This window comes from Osmerus mordax, chromosome 10 (assembly GCF_038355195.1).
Source record: "Osmerus mordax isolate fOsmMor3 chromosome 10, fOsmMor3.pri, whole genome shotgun sequence".
NCBI lineage: Eukaryota > Metazoa > Chordata > Actinopteri > Osmeriformes > Osmeridae > Osmerus > Osmerus mordax.
In genome coordinates, this window is record NC_090059.1 from 14,248,235 (window position 1) to 14,273,882 (window position 25,648).

General features: G+C 42.2%; 2 protein-coding genes across 3 annotated transcripts; one reads left to right on the forward strand and one right to left on the reverse strand.

Moving 5' to 3' along the window:
• Window positions 1-1,315: 1,315 nt before the first annotated feature.
• Window positions 1,316-22,814, forward strand: adam11 (ADAM metallopeptidase domain 11). Of its 2 annotated transcripts, XM_067244403.1 has the most exons (27): window positions 1,316-1,510; window positions 1,930-2,120; window positions 4,957-5,033; window positions 5,722-5,788; window positions 8,903-8,985; window positions 9,089-9,152; window positions 10,600-10,663; window positions 11,361-11,506; window positions 12,153-12,227; window positions 12,388-12,459; window positions 12,727-12,893; window positions 13,499-13,583; window positions 13,928-14,018; window positions 14,151-14,202; window positions 14,498-14,597; window positions 14,982-15,053; window positions 15,202-15,294; window positions 15,598-15,678; window positions 15,778-15,828; window positions 15,945-16,008; window positions 16,449-16,554; window positions 16,685-16,804; window positions 17,157-17,325; window positions 17,590-17,704; window positions 17,814-17,904; window positions 18,362-18,379; window positions 18,931-22,814. In XM_067244403.1, exons 1-27 carry the CDS (start codon window positions 1,453-1,455, stop codon window positions 18,944-18,946), a joined length of 2,388 nt encoding a protein of 795 aa, XP_067100504.1. In that variant the 5' UTR covers window positions 1,316-1,452; the 3' UTR covers window positions 18,947-22,814. The 2 variants fall into 2 exon arrangements, with proteins under 2 accessions (XP_067100504.1, XP_067100503.1); XM_067244402.1 differs by lacking the exon at window positions 18,931-22,814 and having other exon boundaries at window positions 18,362-18,756.
• Window positions 22,810-25,349, reverse strand: LOC136950220 (endoplasmic reticulum protein SC65-like). The gene is made up of 7 exons (XM_067244410.1): window positions 25,342-25,349; window positions 25,113-25,214; window positions 24,845-25,016; window positions 24,226-24,354; window positions 23,786-23,931; window positions 23,613-23,696; window positions 22,810-23,385 (listed from the first exon to the last, which is right to left on the reverse strand). The coding sequence occupies exons 2-7, from the start codon at window positions 25,191-25,193 to the stop codon at window positions 23,239-23,241; spliced, it is 759 nt and encodes a 252-aa protein (XP_067100511.1). The 5' UTR covers window positions 25,194-25,214; window positions 25,342-25,349; the 3' UTR covers window positions 22,810-23,238.
• Window positions 25,350-25,648: the final 299 nt, after the last annotated feature.

A 25,648-nucleotide genomic window follows, 5' to 3' on the forward strand; every position in this document is an offset into this window, starting at 1 on the left:
CACCTGTCATTGTTCTGGAGGGCTGGGAAACTGGATATGTTTTGCCCTTTATTGATATTGTGACTGAGGTGCTTAGGGTAGTTGGCACGTTTTTTTCCATTTAATAAAATTTTATAGAGACTATCTGATCTCAAAAGGATATCAGATTTCTATAAAAAATTATTTGCTTTAGGAAATTTACAAATGCATTTTTCCGAGTGAACTTCCTCGTTGCACTGGCTTGTTACTAAGCTCCTACCCTGTCTTTTAACAGTGCCACTTTTGAGTGCTACCAAATGTAAATTGATCATGTTTTGATATTAAAATAAATATTTTAACAGTTTATTTTCATAATTGTGTTTGTAAAGTGCCCCAAAAAAACATCACAAGTACTCCTCTAGTTCAGAGTCACTGAAATGAATTAAGGTTCAGTGCGTGTCATCAGTGGAAATGCTGACTGAGCTTGAGAGAGCAGGAAGTGAAGTCTCTGATGTGTGAGAGGGTTAGGGTTAAGTGCTGAGAGTCTGCCTGATGAAGGGCAGAGATGGGTCGATATATCCTTTTTGGCTCACCACCCTGTCTATAGAGCTGACACCCAATATGATACTTATCCTCTCAGTCTAACTCCATTATCTCTTATGGATCTTTAAAAATGTGACTGTGGTTCAATGGTATATTGTTGCCAAGTTAAATGGTTTAATTGAGTCTTATACTTTTTGAAAGTAAAGTCGCTTGTTGTGATTGTAACCAATGTGTGGTGCTTAGTAAATAGGGCATTTTGTTTCATAGTCTGTTTATCTTGCAGACAGGTGGTCTATACATATATCATATTGATGGTAGGTATGTTGTAGAAATGTTATTCATAGTTGGCATTGCATAATTAATTTATTGGACAATTACTGGTCTAACATGATTGGATAAGTCTGTGTACACAGCTGTCAATCATTCCGAGCCTTATCGACTGTTGGCTATTTCTAATCGTTAAGGCAGGAGTATAATATCCAAACGGTGCCTGTACTTGTGAGCTGCAGGTGGAGGTTTCCTAGAGGGACATTAACGTAGATGAGGGATGCTCCAGAGAGGGAGGGTATTTCAAGGCCCACGTGTTCTAGTCAACGCGGATTCGCCGGCCGAGCGCGCATTCGTGCCACTGTTTCCAACATCTTGGAGGCAGACCACATTTACGCGCACAACCTCGCACGTAGACTGAAGCGGGTATCGTGAAATATAGCTTAAGAGTACATTGTGCCCAGCACTTGATTCCGACAGTAGCTGTCTGAAAAAACATTGGATGTGTTTAAATGGCTTGCTAGGTTGTGATTGAGTATATGATAGAGAAATGCGGATACACCATTGAAAGGCACCCTGCTGCTCTATTTGTTTATCTTCACCTGCCACCAGTCCTCTGGTTGTTATTGGTTATTTTAATATACGGTGTTGCTACATGCAAATCTCGGGGACTATGTGAGCATCATGCTGGCGGTGCGATGCCTGGTGTTCGCTGCAGTGAGTGCACGGTTTGCCGTGACAGGTAAGGGGGGAGGGAGCCGAATAATGCTGTTACCTATAAATTCAACCTATACCGTTTGACATACTTTAACAGCAATAATTCATTGTCTAGGTCTGTTTGGTTGTTCATATCTATATGCCGTCTCTCATACCAATGCGATAGATTTTCAGCATCAACAATTTCACCGCAGCGCGCTTCCGATATTGGCTCACAGGTTGTAAAACCTACGCAGTAAATCCCGTTCTTGGGGGACTGCATTGCCTATATAAATATCATAATACAATAGCATTATATAAGCATGACTATATCAACGCCACCTTGTTTTCACTGTCAATGAAATGGCATTTCATTACTATAATCAGCAAAGGGAAATTGTTTGATCACCAGCCCTATATGTCCTACCTGCCCCATATACAATTGTATATATGTACTGTATTCAGACTGGGGCAGCTCAGTGACGCGGGAGAGATCCGTTTGGGAATGGGAATCAGTAGAAGACCGGGGGGAACGGGTACCAGCTGCCGAGGAGGTCACTCATCCCAAACGACTAGTGCAACAGATCGATGCCGAAGGAGAACTGGTTCACGGTCACCTCGACACTCGGGTAAAGAACCTCACAGCAGGAACTCTGGTAAGCGTTCTTTCAAAATAAGACAATTACCTGGAAATTCCTAGAACTTTCGTTCATGTTGAAGTTTAGTCTTCATAATAAGTTTCCAATGGCAAGCTGAGTTGTCACCTGGCCTGAATTTAGCTACATTCTATGACACACTTTTCACCCCAAGGTCAAAATCTTTAAGTCCTCAACGAACTGATTTAGTGATCTTCCAAGTTCTTCTAACTCTGAGTCTCAGCTTGTTTAAGATTTACTTATCATGAAGTAGGCCTACCCAAAAGTTTTGAGCATTTGTTATTGTGGCTGCAATTCTATGAAATTGTGCTCAATAAATCATTTGTATATTGATTTAATTGCAAGACAGACAGAAAGGGAAGGTTTCTCTGAAAAGCTCCTCTCCGAAATGAAATGTCTAGGAAAAAAGACTTCCTTTTTCAAATGAAATGAGATATGAACAAATCACATCCAATTACTCCTCCTTGGACTTAGCAATGCCTTCACTATTCAATGCTGTGCAGAATAATTTTCATCATCAATGATTTATAAACCATTTGATGTGAAGGGAGGTGATACTGACTGATCCTCCACAGAAGGACAGGATTAATGACATAGGAGGATTCTCAGGTCAAGACCTGAGCTAGGAATTGTAAGGTTAGTTATTTGATTATGAATCTGCTCTCTAGTAAATGAGTTATAAGCAAATGCACATACACTTTAAGGTGTAGAGATCAATGACTTTGTGTCTGTCTCAAGTGTGTACTCTTTGATGCACAACTCTCTTTTGCCACGCACTTTAAACACATTACAAAAGTAGAATTTTTCCATCTAAAAAATATTGCCAGTGTCAGGCGTATCAGGGTTTTAATCGATGATGTAACCCTGTCGGTTCTTATTGCTATTGTATGTAATGTTTTATGATGGTGATTTTTACTGTACTGTAGCTCTGAGTGCATGAAAGGCGTATTACATATAAAATATATAATTGTTATTGCCAGACGTATCAGATGCTTTCACATTTCCAACCATGTCATAGATAGTTGCAGAGTGCAAGGGTATCCTTGGATCACATGCCAGTTTCATTTTCATCTGCAATAGTTTTCAAATACATACTGTACTGTTATAGTCCAAGAGTTTGTGTATTAAACTACACATGTCATAACAGAGTTATTAGATATGCGCCAACAGCCCAAATAGAATTGAATGTTATTGCCCTTAGCATCTCTCATCATAAGAATACTTTAGCCTTGACTTGGTTGGATATGCAATTGACCTCAACTTGCTCTTGCACGGTCAAAAAGGTTGTTCTTAATCATAAACCCATTCTGGACTCGATCTCCCAACCGCATTCCCACGGGCCCTATTCCCACAATCCCCTATCCCTCCATACATGTGCCCCGCACCTGATACCCCACCAATCAGGGCCTCCGGCCCTGTGTCGAGGGCGTCCGCCCGCTGCCGTCCCGGTGATCACGTTTCACACCTCCACCTCACCTCTCCCGTTACTCAAGCTATGATTACTGCCTGTCACTCAATGAGCGTCCGGCCGTGCTGCTCTAATACAGCCCCAACCTTGAGCTGCCCTCCATGCCTGTCTGTCTCCCCTGGCGACCTGCATGAAACCCTACATTTCAGTTTAAAGTAAAATCCTGTTTCAGTTTTATACCTTAAGGCCAATCCTTTAGGTGTGTTTCTTTGAGGCAGTATAGTTTTGATTGAATATTTTACAGCCAAATGGGTTGGATAGCCAAGAGTCCTCTTGATAGAAAACAGAGTAGGATGTTTATTTTGAAATTCTCTCCTCTCCTTTTATAACTTGATGAAGTCCATTTGGCAGTGAACTACTGGTCAGATAGAGAACGATAAGGGCAACAAATAAATAAACAAGACTGATAGTTTTTTGGCAGAACATCACTGGCCTGCTTGTTAAAACACCCAGATTTCAAGCTTCTGATGGTCACAAACTGAGTTGAAATATGCCCCATCTTAATTAGACTGTCTGGGGTTTGGCTGTGTACCACCTCATAAATCTTCATCCCTCAGTTCTCCTTATCCCAGGCAGCCTCTGCCTACTGTATCACAACTCTACTGAGGAACCTCCCCACAGTGCAGCACTAGGCTGTGGGCCTCAGGCCCTACCAGGTAACAGGGCAAGGCTATGGTCCTATTTAGTCCCACTGTCACATTGATGATGATGATGATGATGATGGGTATCACAGTGCAACACCCAGCAGTGTTGATACAGTGAGTCTTGAAGCACTATTGAACTGTGCTGATGAGGCCTGCAGTGGAGCAGGGTGGATGGAGACTGATGAGGATGAATGGATGCAGCTGCTCTGCTCACTTCGGGTTTGAGAGCTGGGACATCCTCTGGATCTGAGGGTGTGTTCTTTAGCACTATCCACTCTTCTTTTTTCAGGTGCTTATGTTATAACTTGACCCTCCTAACTGTGAATTGATGATAATCATTACACTAATTCACTTTAATCGGGTAAGAAACATTCAACTCGAGGTGAGCAACACCAGGAAAAAGAAAAAACAGAAATAATTTGCGACTGTAGTAACTTAAGTATGTTTGATTTACTTCAGAGTTAGCTATTTTAATCCGTTGTTTTCACAGATTTTGTGGTGATTAAACTAAAACTAGTACACTTCAGTACCTAACAGGTTCAAGTTTCATTGAACGCAAATATCTATCAAAGTTTGAATAAGTACATTCACCGCTGATTTTGTGAAGGTATAGCAGCTGATTAGTACAGCACATTTATTGAACCTCAGCCATTCCAAATTAGGTGTGTTATTTTTCTCCATCCTCTTCCCGTCTCCCCCCTCTCTCTCTCCATCCCACCCTCAGCCTGTCCATCTGGCCCAGAGCAGTTTCCTGATAGAGGCCTTTGGCAGATCCTTCATCCTGGACCTGGAACTCAACCAGTGAGTCAACACACGTACACACACACAGGAACACAAACACACACACACAGGAACACAAACACACACAAACGAGACCAGTTAATCCCTGATCCCTGCCCATTCATTTTAAATTCAGAAAAAAACCTGCATGGTAACTGGTAGTGAGCTCAGATACACAGAAAAAGATAACACACATAATGTACCCAGTCTTGCTTAACTAGCTGTTTCTGCCCCTACAACACCACCCACCTGTGTTTAGCCTTGTGCATCCCACTCCCACCCTCGACTGTAGGGACAAGCTGGAGGCTCATTGACTAAATCCTCCCATGTCCTCCCCCTCCCCCTCTCCTCACTCGACCTGCCGTAAACGTTATTTTAGTGGATTGCATTTGTAGTGCTGTCAAAGCATCTGAAGTTATGATGCTGTAACTCAACTCTTGCTTTAATAGTTGTGAATTTAATGAATAAATCAAATATAATTTGTTGAGATTTGGCAGTAGTGGGTAATGGGTACACTGTACATAAGACTGCAGAGCCCTGTGCGCATTGAACCAATATCTTCTTGTAGTGATCTATATGCCTCAATCATCTTGTAATTTAACATTATGCTTAAAAAAAAAATTGCTAACCACTTTACGTATGTTTCTCTAATCCAATAACAAAATGTATTTCCTTTTCTCTCTTCGTTTTTCCTATTTTCCTCCTTCAGCAATCTACTGTCCTCAGACTATGTGGAGCGTCACTTTGACGAGGAGGGCAGGCCACTGCAGAGCCTGGTATGTGTGGTGCACAATACAGCAGACAGCCATTCATCTGCCCAGGTTAGCACCACAATAGGAAACAGGAAAAAAGGCAGAGCTGAAAAGCGGTCAGAGACAGATTCTGTATCACTGCTTCTGTTCAGGGCAAGTACCCTGGGAGCTTTCTCTCTCTCTGTTCTTACCTCTCTCTCTCTCTATTTTCTTACCTCTATCTGGCTGCCTCCATCTATGTTCCTGCGCTCACTCACTCTCTCTTTATTTCTCTGTCTCTTTCTCTGGCCACAACCTGACGAATCAGAGCAACGTTGCTATGGCAACCAGCAGTCAGCAGAGCCGGCCCTCCTTTGCCGGTCCTGCAACTCACCATTAGAGAGAGAGAGAGAGAGGAAGAAAGAGTGATAGAAAGAGATATGTAGAGTGAAAGAGAAGAGAGGAAGGCGGAGAGGGGTGTTTCAAAGGCTGGACCAGAATATTTAATGGTGAGTAATTGCCAGTGAACCTCTACAGTAGGCCCCAACGACGGTGCTTTCAATGGGAGCAACTCACCGAAGCACACTCAGCTGACACGGGATGCACAGTACATGCGCTCTCACAGGATCGCAGCTTCACATGTGCTGCTCAAGCAATTCATCTTAAACGTGATCAAATCCTCTCCCATGTAACATGCTCCCATCCACCTCTTGATTTGTGTCATTCTATTGATCAGGTCATAAATCCCTTGCCATTGTATATCTCTTTTTATGGGTCCCCGTGGATCCATCACAAGTCATTGCAGCCGCCTGTCGACAAGGTAGAATCTCAATGACATTGTGGGCTTTGAATGGAAGTGAATTAAGTAGGAGGGGTAGGATTTAGACAGGAGCATTGGACATGATGTCCTTTTCTGTTTGCAGTCTTTGTTGAGTCAAGTAGTCAGCAAAGTATGTTTGTGTGTGCATTTGTGTAGTGTTTCTGCATTTGGGATGTGTGTGTGTGGCGGTGGTAGAGGGATTGAAGAGAGGTCAGAGAGGTATCTTGTTCCTCCAGACAGGAATAGCTAGGCCGCAGAAGTTTAGCGACAGTAAGCGATGCAATCACTCCCAGGTGTCTGGCAAGGTGTAACCTTAAGAGGTACCAAGGGCTTTTAGTGATAACACCCTCAGTAGTGCGCCAATCTCAAATTGGTTTGGTAGGTTGTGGTTATAGTTGAATTCATAGGTAAAATGTATTATGCAATAGCTGGTCAATAGCAAATTGGTGTGAGAGCCCTTGATATGGTCATTAACCCCGTACTTCTTTATTGGCTGTGTTCCAGGAAGTAGTGTAGCATGTCATTAGGCTTTAATGTTCCTAATGGAGTGTCCTTTATTCTGCTCATTGACTACAATCCGACATGCAAAGTCGGCAGTGCTGAGTCAGAGTTGTGCCAGAACCTCACCTTCACCAAGTTTGTTCTCTTAAAGGGTGTGTGTGTTCATTTGTGTACACTGTGTATGATTTACATCTGTATGCCATCATGAGTTTTCCCTTCTTTGATGCATTTCTACCTGTACAGCATTCTCTGGAAGTATAAATAACATTTGAACCTCTATTGAAATACACTTTGTACTTTCTCATCCTACCAAGCAGAGCAACACCCCCACCCTTCTCACACACACACACACACACACACGCACGCACGCACGCACACACACACACACACACACACACACACACACACACACACACACACACACACACACACACACACACACACACAGACAGACTCCCATTCATCTCTGGCATCTTTTCTGAAAAGACACTCATTCCTCCTCAGCCAACAGCAGTGGAGTGTGAGGCAATCAGATTTCCTCCACTTCCCCTCGTAATCCAACCCTTTATTTATCTTAGCCCAGCCCTAAGTGCTCTGGGGTTTCTCTGCAATTAGTCTGAATGACCAAACTGTCTCCAACAAACAAGGACTGACTCTAAGGTTCAGCTTGGCAAGTCAGTGGAGGCTAATGGAGTTAAGTATTATAATGGATAGGTAATTGAGGCTAAGCTTAGCCAGCTAGAATAAGCTTCATCATGGCTAGCTGACCTGCTTCTTTCTATTTGGGGTACAACTCAGGCAAGAAGGCTACTCTCTGTATTGCAATGTTTTTCATCTGCATTAATACAGTGTGACTAGATGTGGAGGAACGCCTTTTCAGTGACATCCTTCATGACGTTGTTTTAAAGTTGCATACTGTGTTTTCAAATCTGTGCAGATGAAACCAGATAGTTCGACATGTATGGCATCATAAATACGGCATGAAGGCATCATCCACCAGAAATTCGACATTTACTTTCTCAAACAATCAAAAACAATCACCTGAAAGCTCACTGCAAATGTGAAGTAAAGTTTGACCAAGCGTACAAAACACCCACTCCAAGTTGTTTAGCTAGCTGAGGGTTGAATGCTGCTACACTTGAACGCTGCTTTTCTTTTTGTGCTCTTGAGCATGCTAGCAGACAGTGGTCTCAAGTGACATGCATGACTTATTGGGGTTCATTACAAACACCGGACACCCTCTTGAACACACTTCACGTGTGGACACACACACACACAAACTTATAATACACTCCTCATATTCCCCACATGCTGAAATCTGATTTACGCACATACTTGCACACACACCATCACACCCAACCACAAACAAACTGTAGTGCATGGCACTCAAATATTATAACCAATGTTCACCTATGTGAGATCAATATGTTACATTGTTTGTTTTTTGAAAAAAAATGTTCAACCTTTTTTATCACAAACTACAAACTACCCCATCCCTCTCTCTCACACACACACACGTACCTTTTCCGTGATGAAACTCGACTCAAAGGCATAATCTTTGGTCCTCATGCATCAGTTGCCACAATAGGTGTAGGTTTTCTCTGTGGTGCTTTAACTCGGTTTTACAGTAGTCATTGATACGGCTCTGTTGACCAAGCAGGTCATTTAGTCCCAGACGTCAAATCACCACTGATATCAATATCTGTGTGAGAGTGTTTGTGTGTTATGTTACAATTGCTTTTGTGAATTTCCATTTCAGTTGAATTTGAAACTTGGACAGCAGCTCACAGGCGTGTGTGTGTGTGTGTGTGTGTGTGCTCGCGCATGTGTGTTGCTAGGGAGGAGAGCACTGCTATTACCATGGTCAGCTGAGAGAGGTACCAGGCTCCTGGGTGGCTATGTCTACCTGTCATGGTCTACGGTGAGTCGACCGACTAGACGGCAGACTACATTTTTGAACCTAACCATCTAATCTACACAGTCACATGCTATTTCCTCACACATCTCTATCTGTCTTCCTACAGTGGGATGTTTTCCGATGGCAACTTCTCCTATGGCATCGAGCCTGTTCTCAATGGCAGCGGTGAGGTGAGTGTGAAAGGGGAGAGGTTACCCCCACGTGGAACTCATGCCAGTGTCTCAAACTTACTACATGGATCTAAAAGTCTGTTTTGCTGAAAATTCAGCAGGGGGTATTTCACACAGCACTCCCTTGTTCTCCAACTAGTCTTTCTCTCTTGCTGGTCTTCCAATCTCTCTTTCCTTCTTACTGGCAGTGAAGACAGTTCCACTTTGTCTTGCAGTATTAAAATTATTGATTTGAAACACAATCCTACTGATATGCCTGCGTCTTTTCTCATGTTGCATGTGCAATTTGGGTTTATGAGAGAGAGAGGCATGCAAAGTAAAAAATAGAGATGGAGAGTGAAGAACAATAGTGCACAGGCAGATAGAAAGGAAAGAGGTAATGGAAGAGATATAAACTGACAGAGGGGAAGAGAGAGTAACACACCACCGCTGTGCCATTTCACGGGGGTCTTTAAAGCGAGCTTCTCAACCTTTCGTCCCATCTGTCATCTGTCCCTTCCCTCTGTCTTGGATTAGCAACAAACAAAAAAAAGTTTAATACTACTCAGAATGTAGAAAATCCCACATTCCATAAAGTTTGTATTTAGAGAGGCTGTTACTTAAAGGTAAATACATGGATATTGCAACAAACAGTACGTACTGTACTTCACTATGACTTTCTGTACACACTGACTACTAAGTCAAATGCTAAAATGGGACTGACATTTACCTGAGAGTTTTGTATTTTTTTGTTTTGCTTGATTTCCTTCATTTATACAAAGTATTTTATCTATGGACAAAGGAGAGAGGGAAGGAAAGGAAGAGAGTGAGCACTTATCCATTAAGATCCTAGGACCTGTGGTAATAGTGGCATAGCTCCATTACATTGACTGGAAAGGCAGATCGATGTGTGGGCCTGAGTCACTCCTCCTCTCCTTCCCTTCTTCTCTCCTTCACAACTATCTGATGGCCTCCTCTCTTCTTCCTGTTCCCCTCCTCAGATGGGGTCATTTTCATGAAGTATTTAGCTGCTCCTCAAGTTTGCCCTCTCTGTGCAGTGCCCAATAATGCTATTGCATTAATGAAAGCCCATCTATGGGATCAATTATGCATTATGGTGCTTTTTTTCATCTGAGCGCTCAGCTAATACAGAGGGCAGCTTACTGCACGGGAAGAAGGGTTATTAGTCAAGTGGCCTCACTTACAGTATCTACCTATGAGCTTATCCATATCTCAGGGTCTATAAATATTACCCTAACCCTATATTTTTTTTGATTTGTGTGAACAGATTTAGTTAATGTATATTTACATTTAAACAAAATTCATTATTAAAACAAATATTAACACGTTTCATTTTCATAATTTCGTAGTTGGAGGTTATTTATTAGACATGAATGTTACCCTAACATTTTCACCATGATTATCTCTGTGATATTCTAACTATTGAAAGTCTTTGTGTGGATTGCAGGAGCTGAGCGAACACGTTGTGTATCGTATGCCTGATCTGGACCTGCTGCTGCAACACTGCCCAGGTACACAACCTTCAGACAGCCCCAATCCTCAAACCACAAAGCATTTAGTTGAGTCTTCCTTCAGTCATTCTGTACACACCACCTCATCTCCTGCTGAGGTTCTTTCTTCCATAACCTGCCTCAGCATGCTTGCCTCTCTTCACAGCAAACACTCCTCCCTCTCCCTCACTCTCCCTCTTTCTCTCCTGCTCTCTGGCTGTCCTCCATGTCCTCCTTGTCTCGTATGGCCTCTCTCCACTCCTCCCACCCCCCACACACACACATGCCTTCCCCACCCAACACTAACCTCCCTCCTTTCTCCTCTGCTACTCTATTTGACTGTCCTTTCTTCATGCCTTTTCTATCCCCTCTCCCCACAACTCCTCCCCTTCTACCCACCTCTCCCCCTCCCCCCACTACTCCCCCTCTCCTCTCTCCACTCCTTTTCTCCCCACCACTCCCACCATTCCACTCTCCCCATCTATCCCGACCTCTCCCCCTCTCCCCACCCCACCACTCTCTCTCTCTCTCTCTCTCTCTCTCTCTCTTCTTTGTCCTTTTACTTCATCCATTATTTTTTACCCTCCTCCTTTTTCCACCTTGTCTGCCGGATATTGATTCCTCTTCCAGATCACTGGACAAAAATACATAGCTGCATCGATCACACTGACTGATGACTGTGCGGTTTTCGCTGAAGATGCCTCTTCTCTCCTTGTAGGATGTTCAGTGAACAGCAGTGACACTGAGGGAGGCATCAAGAGTGACATGGAGGTGGAAGGTGACACAGGAGGTGGAAGTGACGAGGTTTCGTTTGAACAGGAGGAATCCGTCTTTTCTCAGGGTTTGAGACGCACAAAGAGACAGGTGATTCATGCATGTGTGAGCTTGATCACACACCTTAACACACACACACAGATTAAAACCCATGGTCATTCTATTATTCAACCAACACGCAAACACACTCAGTATCCACAACACACACACAGCACACACAACATGCACACAAACACACTGGTAACCACCCATAGACTGTACACTGTACAGACTGTTGCTTTGGATAAAAGCGTCTGCTAAATGAATACATTTTATGTACACAAACACACTGAAACTAAAAAGAAGCAATGTACAATGTAGTTGCACTAATGAAATGGATCACAATACAATCAATGTTTTACAGTGTTGTGCATTTAATCTAACACTGAAACACTATCAATTCAGTTTGTCTATTGGCCCAATGCCGGACATACAGACTCCTACATATCGGCCTCAGAGTAGTAAGAGTAGAATCTAAAAGTAATCTGAGACAGATATCACTTTTCAGACACTCTGCAAAATTGGACCAGATGAGTTTATGCTGGAAATGAATCAAAGCTTTTATGTGCCTTTCAAGGACATAGACTATAAAGTTACACCTGCAGTGGCTGGTGACTATGTCCTCTGCAAAGGTGACAGAGGTGACAGTCATGCTGGAATGGACTGAAGTTGTGAGGCTCTCTGTCGCCCCCTGTAGGTTCGTCGTGGTCATCGCACGGTTCAGACGGAGACCAAGTACATAGAGCTGATGATCGTCAACGATCATGACCTGGTCAGTTCCCACAGTGGGGTTTTGTAGGTTTTATGAACACATCAACCGTTTATTTATTTCGAATGTAAAAACGAAGTGAGAATAGTTTAGCAAATTTCCCTTCATGCTGAAATGTAATAATTGTGCTGTGCCCCCTTCTGCCTGCTTATCCTTCTCACAGTTTGTTCAGCTGCGTAGGTCGACGTCGCAGACAAGGAACTTTGCCAAAGCGGTGGTCAACATGGCAGATGCGGTGAGGGCACTTTTGTTACACACACTTACATACACACACACACACACACAAACAGTTTCTCAGTGTAAATTTAAATTTGACTATAGATATTGCTGTGTATTTACATGGTTATTAATCTAAACTTAATGTGAAACGTTGCCAAAAGTAGTATAAAATTAATCGGATTGTATTTTCAGACTTTGCATTGAACAAATGGTGGATTTAATCTTTCCTCTCCTACTTTAAATCACGTTGCTGCTGTCGTACTTGTCGCCTTTTTGATCTCAGATCTACAAAGAACAACTCAACACCAGGATAGTGTTGGTTGCCATGGAAACTTGGTCATCCCAGAATATGGTTTCCGTGAGCGACGACCCCTTGCTGACCCTGCGCGATTTCATGAAGTACAGGAAAGAGAGCATCAAGGAACGCAGCGATGCAGCACACCTGTTCTCGTGAGTTTTTCCACTAATAGCCCAGAACGTTGCCATAGGGATGGGGTTGGTGACGTGAACACAAAGCAACAAGCGCAGGTTATGGTTCGTAAGTACTATACACGGGTGTCTTTGCAGCAACGAGGACAGCACTAGCTAATTACTAGACTACGTACGTTATCGGGCAGCATTTGCTCAAGTCTGCTATAACTGCTAAAAAATATACCTGATCCAGGTTTAGCAGGTGTGACTGTGTGGTTGATACCTGTGTTGTAGCAGGTGTGACTGTGTGGTTGGTACCTGTGTTGTAGCAGGTGTGACTGTGTGGTTGGTACCTGTGTTGTAGCATGTGTGACTGTGTGGTTGGTACCTGTGTTGTAGCAGGTGTGACTGTGTGGTTGGTACCTGTGTTGTAGCAGGTGTGACTGTGTGGTTGGTACCTGTGTTGTAGCAGGTGTGACTGTGTGGTTGGTACCTGTGTTGTAGCAGGTGTGACTGTGTGGTTGGTACCTGTGTTGTAGCAGGTGTGACTGTGTGGTTGGTACCTGTGTTGTAGCATGTGTGACTGTGTGGTTGGTACCTGTGTTGTAGCAGGTGTGACTGTGTGGTTGGTACCTGTGTTGTAGGGGAAGAACCTTCCTGAGCAGTCGAAGTGGGACAGCCTACATCGGAGGAATCTGCTCCCTGACCCGCGGTGGGGGGGTCAATGAGGTACGACCTGTCCACTCTTGTGTCTGTGTACTCAAGGGGTTGTTTAAGATAGTCTATGACCGCTAGTCTTTGTTCACTACATCAGTTTGTGTTTCTGTTTTCGGAACTGTCTGTCTTCATACCCGTTCTAGAACTAGGTGTGACCCAGTCTGTGTCCTGAAGGTGATTCCAGAATCTGCCCGTTATAGAAGTCAGACTGCTGCTCATGTGCCTGTCTCTCACTGACGTGTCTGAGTGTTGATTAGCCTGTAGATCCACGTGCCCATCAATCTGTGCCCTTTGGTTGGCGATGTGTTGGCAATGTGTGGGAGTGTTATCACTCATTTTCTGTGTATGTGTTTCAGTATGGCAACGTGGGCCCTATGGCCATTACCCTGTGCCAGAGCCTGGGCCAGAACCTTGGCATGATGTGGAACAAGGAGCGACCGGCTGCTGGTGAGTGGAGTTGCCACCCTGCTAAAGAACTCCCCCTGGTGGAGGAAAGACAGGGAGTACCTTTTAGAAAATAGTTCATGGCATGGCTAGATTAGGGTCAAACAACAGTGTTTCCTGTGTGTCTGTGTCTAGGAGATTGCAGGTGTCCAGACCCATGGCTGGGCTGTATCATGGAGGATACAGGGTATGTTCTCATGTAGTTGGTCATTTGTGCTGTGTCTGCAGTGTCAACTTAAATTTTTTCACCCTAAATCATGTTTTTAGTTATTGCACCTTCTAGAAATGTTTAATATATTTTTATTTCCATTAGATCATTTAAATACAGTTGAATTATTCTATATTAGTAGTAGTGATTTATGTCATGTGGAGTATTTATGGCATTTTCAGGGATATCTGTCAAACCCTTCTACTGTCTGTCATTTATTGGTCAATATGTTTGATGGGCAGTTTTTAGACTCACACAAGAATGTATCCATCAGGTACTACCTGCCCAGGAAGTTCTCTCGCTGCAGTATAGATGAATACCTGCGCTTCCTCCAGCTAGGAGGGGGCAGCTGTCTCTTTAACAAGCCCAGCAAGGTGAGGTCTGGCTGGGGTAAAAAGAGTGCTTGGGGTTGGTGGTGATGGAACTTTTAGTTTTGAGATGCCACCTGAGCTGTGAAATTAGCTAATGTTTGAGTTTGATATGTGAGTCAAGATATAGGTGATCTAAATGTACTGTTCTGTATTACATTTTGTGATATTGGATTTTTAGCGCTCTTACATTGTTTTTCATGTGGACTCACACCTTAGGATGTGGATTTACACCTTAGGAAAGATGTGAACCTTGTGTGAACCCTGTGTGAACCTTGTGTGAACCCTGTGTGAACCCTGGGTGAACCCTGTGTGAACCCTGGGTGAACCCTGGGTGAACCCTGTGTGAACCCTGTGTGAACCCTGGCCTCCGACCTCTTGTGTCTCCAGCTCTTGGATCCCCCAGAGTGTGGGAACGGCTTTGTGGAGGTGGGCGAGGAGTGTGACTGTGGATCTCAGGTGGTGAGTCACCATCAGAACTCCACATCCAGTATCAAACAGTACATCTCTCCTCACATCACCGCATGCACCGTGCAAAAAGGAAAGAGGCCTCCTGCCATGACTGTTGTGAGACGTGCGCATCAAAAGGTGAGGTAAACATGTGTTGCAGGAGTGTGGGCGCAGCGGAGGGGCCTGCTGTAAGAAGTGTACTCTTACCCATGATGCCATGTGCAGCAACGGCCTCTGCTGCAGGAACTGCAGGGTGAGACTTTACTATTACGAAACACTGTACGATACTATGACAAAGCCGTTTGTATGTAACTATGTCGTGAACAGCATTTACATGCTTGACTCAAAAAATCTACAAAGTCTTTACCACTTGTAACTAATATCTAATAAATATTTGGTCTACTAATATTCAAAAACAAATATTAATATGTTAGTACTGTTTGTGTTCAAAGAGTCTGCTTACACTGTATTTTACCAAATTGTAGTGAATTGTTTGTCACATACGGATTTACTACATAGATGACATTCTCTCTCTCTGCGTGTGGTGATGTGACAGTACGAGATTAGGGGGGTGACGTGTCGTGAGACTGGAAATGACTGCGACGTCCCTGAGATGTGTACAGGAGACTCCAGTCAGGTGAGCACAACAGGACTTGAGTATTACTCAACATGTGGATTTTATGTGACAGTTAGACTACGTACTGCAAGTAGTCAATGTGTCATTTTATCTTTCTAGTGTCCTCATAATGTCCACAAACTGGATGGGTACATGTGTGACGTTGGACAGGTAAAGGAAAACACACAAGCCGTGTTTTGTGACCCAACGAGAGGATTAATACAAACATGCAGTTTGCCTTTTTGAATGGTTTGTCTTTTTCTGATTTTCTTTTCTCACTCTATCAGGGACGTTGCTACGGGGGCCGCTGCAAGACCAGAGATGGCCAGTGCAAGACCCTCTGGGGCCACAGTTAGTATCCAGCCAGCCTCTTTCTCTTTTCTCTTTTCCACTTTTTTTCTGTGTTAAAATAAATAAAATAAATTTAGTCATTTAGCAGACGCTCTTATCCAGAGCGACTTACAGTAAGTACAGGGACATTCCCCCCCGAAGCAAGTAGGGTGAAGTGCCTTGCCCAAGGACACAACGTCATTTGACACGGCTGGGAATCGAACTGGCAACCTTCAGATTACTAGCCCGACTCCCTCACCGCTCAGCCACCTGACTCTGTGTTACCGTTGTATACTAAAGCATGCTTACCTAAAGTGTATGATGTAAAAACCTATTGAGCATCATTAACTTCTGCAGGGGGTATTTTTCAGTTGCTGATGCTCTCTGCTGGTCACACCAGAATTGCACAAAAATGAGCGATGGCAGTGATGTAGCCTGACCTTTAACCCTGGATGTTTCAGACTCGGCTGATCGGTTCTGTTATGAGAAGCTCAACTCGGAGGGCACAGAGAAGGGCAACTGTGGACGAGACTCCAGTGGACAGAGCTGGGTCCAGTGCAATAAGCAGTGAGTGAACATTGGTTATGAACCACATGTCTTGAGTTGACTCTCCTCTGTCTTTGTACCTGTATCAACAACTGTCAGATATATCTAAGCTCTTGCTCTCTGTCTCTCTTTCTCTCTGTGTCTGTCTCAGGGACGTGCTCTGTGGGTTTCTGCTGTGCACCAACATGTCTGCCAAGCCCAGCTTTGGAGAGCTGCAGGGGGACCTGACCAGCATGACCATCTACCACCAGAACAAGTACCTGGACTGCCGGTGAGGAGGAGAGGGATAGATCAGTGATTCTCAACCCTGGTCCTCAGGGCACCCCTGTCCTGCATGTTTTTGATGTGTCCCTGCTCCAACACACCGTATTCAAATGAATGGTCATAAGCAGGCTTCTGCAGAGCTGGATAACGACCCATTCATTTGAATCAGGTGCGTTGGAGCAGGGAAACATCTAGGGTGCCCTGAGGACCAGGGTTGGGAACCACTGGGATAGATAAGAGAGACAAGAGGGAGGGAGGAAGCGATACAGAAACACCAAAACATCAAATGATAACTATGGTAACCATTCGGATAGTGTAAAGTCTGTTGTGTCTCACTGTGTCTCCTCTGGTGTATCCAGCGGGGGTCACGCCGTGCTGGAGGACGGCTCCGACCTGGGCTACGTTGAGGACGGGACGCCGTGCGGGCCCAACATGATGTGCCTGGACCGCCGCTGCCTGCCCGTCAACACCTTCAACCTCAGCACCTGCCCCGGCTCCTCCCCCTCCCGGGTCTGCTCCCACCATGGGGTGTGTACGGTCATGTGCCTGTCTCTCACTTCCTGGGGTCAGATCAGTAGCAGGCTGGTGGACTTTACATTCATTGAAGGGTGGATTCCTCCCGTTTTCAAAAGCAATACACTCAGTCATTTGTAAAAAAAGATGTAGTGTGAAACAGCAGCATATCGATTTTAGCGTGATTTTCATATTCAACATCTTAAATATATTTTACAACGTCTGTTCTTCCTGTTTAGTACATTGCGATGTGACTCATTCCCTCTCTCTCCTCTGCAGACGTGTAGTAATGAGGTGAAGTGCATCTGTGATCCAGACTACACAGGAAAGGACTGCAGCGTGTACGATCCCATCCCTGACCCCACCCCTCCAGAGGGCCCAGAGAAATACAAAGGTTCATACCCAGCTGACCCCTTGAGAACACACTGTTTAATCACTACCTTTCTTACCAAACTAATTAGGGATCTGGTGTTTTTTCTCCTTTCCCATTCCCCTCTGCACAGGTCCCAGTGGCACCAATATCATAATAGGGTCCATCGCAGGGGCAATCCTGCTGGCAGCTATTGTCCTAGGAGGAACTGGATGGGGATTTAAGTAAGACCTCTAGCATGCCTCACTGTGGCATGCATTTTTCTGTGTCTGTGTGCTTCTTAATGCTACATAGATCACCTGCCACTGCTGTTCAAGTAATAATTACATTAATTACATGTCACATATTTACCTGACTGCTCTAGTAGAGGCCCATGTGAAACTACTGTAGATGGTCATTGTGTAAAGTAAAACAAATGTCTGTCAGGATCCGAGTTTTCCCTCATGTTGTTAAGGTACACTTTATTGAGGTGTTCTTGCGACCAGAGTCTTTCACACGACATACTTGTGCCTGTTTGCTTGTAGCTAACATTCTGACGTTACTGGGGCTTCATGTGTGCACATCATCTATGTGTGAAATCTACCTCCTCCAACTCTGTGCATTTATTGTACTCTCTCTTTCTCTCTCTCTCTCTCCACCCCCGCCTGCTCCCCCCCTCTTGCTGCCCTGCCATGGATACAGAAACATCCGAAGAGGAAGGTATGATCCCGCCCAACAGGCCATGGTCTGACTCACTTCAATCATCCCACTGTCCTGATTTATTGTTTATGTAAACCACTTATTGCACCACTAGGTCACATAATTCTCCATAAAGCTCAAATCAACCTCAGTATCTTCATGCTGTCATGTCTTATCCTCTGTAGTCCCATATTGATGTCCTCTAGACCCATGACTGCAGTCAAGTCATCCCCATAGCCTCTCAATGTTTCGATAGGCTTGTCTCCATCTTCCCTGCCATTCAGAGAATGTCATTATTAATGATTATCTGTGGTAGAGGTTCCTTTCGCATCCCAAGTACACATTTGACATTGACGCATCCGATCACATTGGCTTTTTATAGTGTATTTAAAGCTCTGATCAGCTGTCCATGTAAAGAATGAATAAAATTAGTTATTTAAAGTGCCTTTTCAAACTGTTCTGCTTTTGTTTTGATTCAAGAGCTGTGCTATTGAGGACTTTCATCTGCTTCTTTCAAAATTCTCAAGCCCTTTTCTTTATTTTCCTCTTTTTCTGCTCTCTCTTCCTTCTAGATCTGGAGGTGGCTGAAAAGTGTGTCCACCTGCTGTCCTGTCTTCCTTGCACTGTGTCCTATCCACTTTGAGAAGAAAAGCAAAGATGTCTTCCATTATCTTTACTCTCAAACTACACCTCTCACAATCCTCCTTTTCAACTTCTTTCTGTTTATTTTCACGTCGTTCCTTCATCCCTGAATCGTCTCACCTCTTGCCTTCGGTAGGTTTCAAACTGAAATACATTCCAGCCAGATATGAATACCTGTCAGGCAATGGCCACGCTGTATTGCCTACATCTTCAATGTAATGCTTCTTTGTCGGAGGCCTTCCTATGTCATTCCATTTTGCCCACAGTTTAACCTCTTAAGCATTGTTGATGAAGTGTTGGAGAATGTCATAAACCAGATGAAGGGGACCCAGATCTGTATTCCCCTTACATAAGTGCTTTACTGATATCATTAGTTTATCTTTCTTCTTCTTGTGATTGAACAGTTAGTCTTACCTGCTAATTGGACTGTTATGCTTTACCCCCCTTTAAAGGATTGTTTGTAAAGAAGAAGTAAAAGTTTGTTAATCACTTCATCCATGTATGGATGCGGGTAAAGTTATATCTCACTAATAAGATGGTTTCCATACCTTCATACTTCTCCCACGGCTGATGTATTGCACATCATCAGACACAGAGTGAGACTATATATATTTATGTTCTGGTTTTGGTATTTTTAGCACTATTTAGGAAAGAGTTCCAGGTTCCAACTTGATCTGCTTGCTTGTGAATCAAGCACAAGTATTTAAATTGTGTAGTTAAACTGAACTAATACATGTATTCATTTACCTCATATGATGCTGCTTGTCGGTATTAATCAGTAGTCTCTCCTTCCTTAATCAGTAATTCAATCAAACATAATATGCAGAATGTCTGAATGTATATCTCAAGCTTTCGATTGAGCAAAGACTTGTCGCACCAGTGTCGACAAAGTAACTTTGCACGGGTTGACAACCTAGCTAGATAGTCGATTGCACATGCACACTCTATAGAATGTGTATCACACTGTATAACATTTAATCCATAGAGATTGATTATGCGTACATGTAGGCTGGATATGGGTGCTTCTGTATATTTGTATCATAGATTTTCACACATTTAGACGGCAGGGAAATGTGAACGGCTCAGCCATGGGAAGCACAAGTTTGTGAGGTTCAACCTGAGCCCTTCCAAGAAGCCATTAGGGAGATGATGATGAAATGCAGGAATGATCATTAATTTGAGCTTGATTCAGTATTTCATTTACAAATACTACCACTTGCGGAATGTATTCACTTTAACTGAATAGGAATTAAAATGATATGTATTATTTCCATGAAATGGGTAGTGAACCATATTTAAAACGTTTTTTTTTTAAACGAGATTAAACTTTTTCTCAAATTGTAAAGATATAATTTGATTATGTTAAATATATACAATGTGGATCCAAATGAGCTGTAGACAAGCATATCTAATGAATTCATTTGGTAAAGGTTTACTGTATGCAGATTTGAATTTTAGAATGCAATGCACACAAATTCACACATTACTTTCACAATGAAACAAGCTTCACCATACTGTGAAAACTCTCCCACTAAGAGTGGAAGTGTAGATGGTGTGTGCCACACATCTCCCTCATGGTTCTCTTTGAATAGAAGAATATTGTATGTTCAAAGACTAAATAAGCATACAATTTTTTTTTGAAACTGAGTGTACTGTATCTAGTAACGTCAGTTCATTAAGTTTAACAGGACACTGAAACTTCATAAACTTGAGCATACGGATGATATGGCCATTAAAAGTTACACTGCCAGTAGCATTTATACCTGAACAATTGTTGGATTGTAGATTATGAAATATATTGCATATTATGTTGTACTAACAACATCCAGATGATCATTAAGTTAAGAAAGAAAAGAAAACAACAGATAAAAATAAATAAATGAAAAGCCACTATTGTTTATAGGACTTATTGTAATGATATAGGGGGAAATGATCCACTGTAATTTTTATTGTCTGTTGCTCAAGATCTTGCATAGGAGTTCAACTTCAAAAGGTTATAGTACTTAAACACAACACTTTTGACAAATATGTGTATGTGAATGCATTTTTGTCTGAAGGGTTCCTTAGGGTGTAAATATGTTTCCTGTATAAAATCATACATACTGTATGACGTTTAATAACTTGAACATCAATGCTTGTCTGTGTTCCTATTGAAGCGGCTGTCATGTTAATCAAGGTTGCCATAGACTAATGCTACGGGGTTCAACATTTAGTAGTTTTCTGAAAAATATGTTTTTCTAAAGATATCTTGCTGTGATATTGCCTTTCTTATTGTTTCCATATTCTTTACTTTGTCCAAGATGTTGACCAAGGCCCACTTGTGCCTTGCCCTTTGACTTCTAGACCCAGCTGGTGTGGCCAGTTTAATTAAATCTTTACATTCCAATAGTAGCCTCATTAGCCTGCATTATTGGCATGTTGTAAACAGTCAGATGCCATGTTCTTGCAGCGTGAACTACAGCTGAAAAGTATGTAATTATATTATTATAGTATGATATTTTGGGGTGAGGACTGAGCTACCGTTTGACTCTCATACTCAAAAGAATGAATGTAAATTTTATGTTTTGCCATTATTTGTAGATTTAATCTCCTGATAGCCTGACCTCAGATTTTGAATCCTGTTTCTTCAGTGTATTCTGTGCCTTGTCTAATCCAGCCTCCCAGAGATCTGGCTCTGAAACCACAGAGCCTGATCTCAGTCACTTTGAAGGTTAGAATATTTTCTTTCTATTTAGTCTTTTTGTCAGTAAAATGTCACAATTACATAAAAGTAGAAGAATATCAGTGCTAGAACACCAAGAAAACTGCCACTTACACTGGTCGATTCCTGTTTCAAGGGTCTTGTCACAACATTTCCTTCATGACTTCCCAACAACTGGAAAAATATCAATAGGATAAATATGTGAAACAGAAAAAACAAGATATGTGACTGATATTAGGTGTTTGATTTACCACTGCCACAAAACTACCCCTTAATCTCAGGCTACTATCCATTATGCTGTTTTCTTTCAAACATTTTGTATAATGTGTGTATTTTCATTGGATAATGATAACTTACTACAAGGTAGTATAATACAGGATATTGGTTGGTATTTATTAAAACTGGTCACTTTTGTTATTTACGAATGATTAAATGTGTTCTTTGCTAAGCATTGTTTTGATGATATGAACCCCACCTAGTCTTGGCATGTTGTATCAGCACTCCAGCAGCACAAAACAGCCTTGTACAAGTGTAAAGCATCTTCTGTACGTCCCATGTGTATTTTGTACATATATTCATAAATTACAGTGGACATGTATAAAATATAGACAAATATACCATAAAACCATTAATATTGGACATACTCAGATTTATTAAATAATTAAGTGTACTTTGGAAAACAACTAATGTATCTTGTCAACTGGATGTACACATTTCTTCAGTGCACCTTTGTACATTGTGTATATCCTGCTTAATTGTGCATAACCACTTTGTCTAGGGTTTCCTTTCTTACATATCGTATGTACATAGTGATGAAGCGCTCTGAAGTCATGTAGTCAGGACTGTTTTTGGGACTGAGTTTGATAGAATTATGCTTTTTAATGTGTGACCAGTAAGTTTAATTACATTTATTATGGAGCCTATTACTTGTTTTCAATTCACATGCAACTGTATAATGAATCATAGCTCTGGAATCAACTTACTATGATACTGTAACTATTGACTTCATATATTTTTTAAGACATTCAAATAGAGGGGCAGTTGATGACATTTCAATGAAACTGTGATGACAAAGACAAAATAAAGATGAAATGTGAAATAACATATATGAGCATGATGTTTGTTTAATGGTGTATAGATTAAGCTTACTCAGTTTAAGATAACATGTTTTCACTTCAAATTGAATAAAAATTTAGACTATTGAATTTGTTTTGAAAAGCTTAAACATGTAAACATATCTTTCAGAGACCACATCAACCAGGGTCAGATGGCTGAGCGGTTCGGGAATCGGGCTATTAATCAGAAGGTTGCCGGTGTGTGCCAAAGGACGTTATGTCCTTGGGCAAGGCACTAAACCCTACTTGCCTCGGGGGGAATGTCCCTGTACTTACTGTTAGTCAGAGCGTCTGCTAAATGACTACATGTAAATGTAAAATGTAAACCGAATTATGCAGCAATGTATACTACTAGTCAAAGCAAGTGACCTAAAATGGTTTTCCTTAAAACCCTTTTGGTCCACATTGGTTTTAGATTACATTCACATATCAGAATCTCCAATGTCCCATTTTCCCTTTGGCTGCCACCATTTGGCATAGATGGATTCTTCATAATCTCCAGGTCCCTCAAACTCAACATCGGGCGACTCTGGGGACTCAATTGCAATTACTTCTGGGCCCAAAAAGTCCTGTCAAAAAAGAACACACAAAAGCTTGTACTTTTAGAACATTTCTAGATTTTCCACTTGATCAAACTAAAATATCCATTAAGATCCCGTTTTTATATCACCTCACAATATATAAGGATACTTAATTAAGAATTTGTTGGCAATGTGGTCAAGCTCATTCAAAAGTTCAGAGGTCAACTTGCAAGAATTGGAATATTGAACAACCAAAAACTATTCATCAAACCGACCTCCCCATCTGACTGCAAGTACTTTTCTGCCAATGCCAGCATCTGCTTCTGCAGGCTGGTCTGGTTATAGTACCTCTGGGCCTCCTGATCAAAGGAAATACATCAGCATTTAATATTCTGATTCAAATGCAATACTCAACACACAGAGCTTTGATGAAGTAAATGGCTCTCACCACTCTAGGTGTGAAGTGGCTGTCTTCTAGACCCCACTGCTGGCTGTAAGACCGGTAGTACATAATGTTCTGCTTCATTACATCATCCTCTGGGTCAAAGAGAATGTAGCTGGATGCACATGGTGCTGCACTGCGGGCATCGTTTACTACACAGAGAGACAGTAATGTCTATTGGAGGTGATCAGGTGGCATTTGAGAGTTTAACGTTTTATCTATGAATATTTTATCTTAAATCCTGCTTACATACGTGTCCTGTCTGGGAAAATACTTTTTTTTCATAACAATGGTGCAATGGCGCTATAGCTATACTGCTATTCAGCTACAATATCAAGAGACCTAATTGTGAGATTAATGTCAGGATTATTATTATTTGACCAGTTTTCATCAACCAGAGAAAAGTAATGCGATGAAGAAGGAACTTTTAAGATGACGGTACTTACATTTATAGTAAGAAAACTGCAGATAATGGTACATAGTGGCCATGAATTTCTCCACAAAGTAGCCACCAACATTAGGCATCAACTTGCTCTCACACTTCACCTTACACCTCAGTGCTTCTACATAGGTATCTGTGGGGAGAGAAGGCAGGAAGTGAGTCAGGCTTGGTTAGGGTTGCCCACTGTCTGTAGCGCACAGGAACTGTAAACGATTCAAGCCAATAGACAATGATCTACAAAAAGCTAATTTCATATACCGGTAAGTTCTCTCAATTTACTTGGACAGCCACATTGGGTAATCAGTAAAGCTTGTTAAACATGGTGGACATTCCCTTTTTTTTTTATTCTACACCAAGACGCTTTCACTACTGGACTGTGAACATGGATTGAAAGCAACATTTCTTGCAACAGATTTGTTTAGTGAAAAGTCGATTAAAAGATGTGTTAATTACATGGAAAGGGTATTTTATTGAACTAGCATCGGAACTTCTAATTCCGCTATTGTGCCTATAATTTCCAACTGGAAATAAAATAAGCATGATTTCCTCTGAAGCCCATAACTATTTTTTGTTTCAAAACAAATAAAAACAATATGCACCTAACATCTTTATCATGTACTGACCTGCCAGGGTGGGGTATAGATCTTTGAGGAGGGGCACCTCACTGGCCCCCTCACACCCTGCATGGCACAGCTGGTGTTGGTGAAGGTACTGGCTCAGAGCCTGCTCCATGTGTTTGATGCAGCTGCTGAAATCTCCAGTGTTGAAAATTGTTACAGCTTTCAGGAAGCTGCCCTTGGGGTGAGAGATCAAGAGGGTTGGTGAAAGCTGTCGACTAGATCATGTTGATGAGAGCCACTTAATTGGTTATAGCAGCCATTTTGCCCTCACCTCATAAGGTTGTTCTTCCTGGTCGATGAGGAAGCCATCCAGGTCATATTCACTTCTGTAGTGGTCCATGTGTTGGTTCATCAGCTGATCATCTGGGTTTTTCTGTAGATAAGTGTGGGCGCAGGATACAGCCTTCTGTAGGTCATTCATCTAAGGAACAATTTTTGTTTGTGTGAACAATTAGTTATCCCCCTCTACTTTCACTCAAACGAACTTGAAAACAACTCACGTAAATATTGTTGGAGCCATTTCAGTAGCCATGGTAACCTACTCAAAGGTAAGCCTAATTGATGACAGGTGTAGCACAGGAGGTCTGATGTTTGTTGGCTTTGGTGTGAAGCCGATGATATTGGAAGATTCATTAGAATAGCCTACAATGTTTTGGTATTTGTTTTGTCATAGCCTAATAAGAAATTAACGGATTCGCATATCCAACTTTCAGTTTATGAAGTTTTGAGTATTTTTTTTTCAACTGGAAGCACGCCTTCATCGATACTGGAGCAGCGAGTGAGCTACTTTACCAAACAAACTGTGCA

What these genes read in the sequence shown, in the direction of transcription:
- adam11 (XM_067244402.1), top strand. Translation starts at nt 1,453, where the DNA reads ATGCTGGCGGTGCGATGCCTGGTGTTCGCTGCAGTGAGTGCACGGTTT. An exon ending in GCGGTGGGGGGGTCAATGAG is followed by an intron (nt 13,584 to 13,927) that starts GTACGACCTGTC and finishes TATGTGTTTCAG; the next exon opens with TATGGCAACGTGGGCCCTAT. An exon ending in TGTATCATGGAGGATACAGG is followed by an intron (nt 14,203 to 14,497) that starts GTATGTTCTCAT and finishes TGTATCCATCAG; the next exon opens with GTACTACCTGCCCAGGAAGT.
- LOC136950220 (XM_067244410.1), bottom strand. Translation starts at nt 25,193, where the DNA reads ATGAACCAACACATGGACCACTACAGAAGTGAATATGACCTGGATGGC. An exon ending in GCAGTTTTCTTACTATAAAT is followed by an intron (nt 23,932 to 24,225) that starts GTAAGTACCGTC and finishes CTCTCTGTGTAG; the next exon opens with TAAACGATGCCCGCAGTGCA. An exon ending in ACTTGCAGTCAGATGGGGAG is followed by an intron (nt 23,386 to 23,612) that starts GTCGGTTTGATG and finishes CTTTTTTGACAG; the next exon opens with GACTTTTTGGGCCCAGAAGT.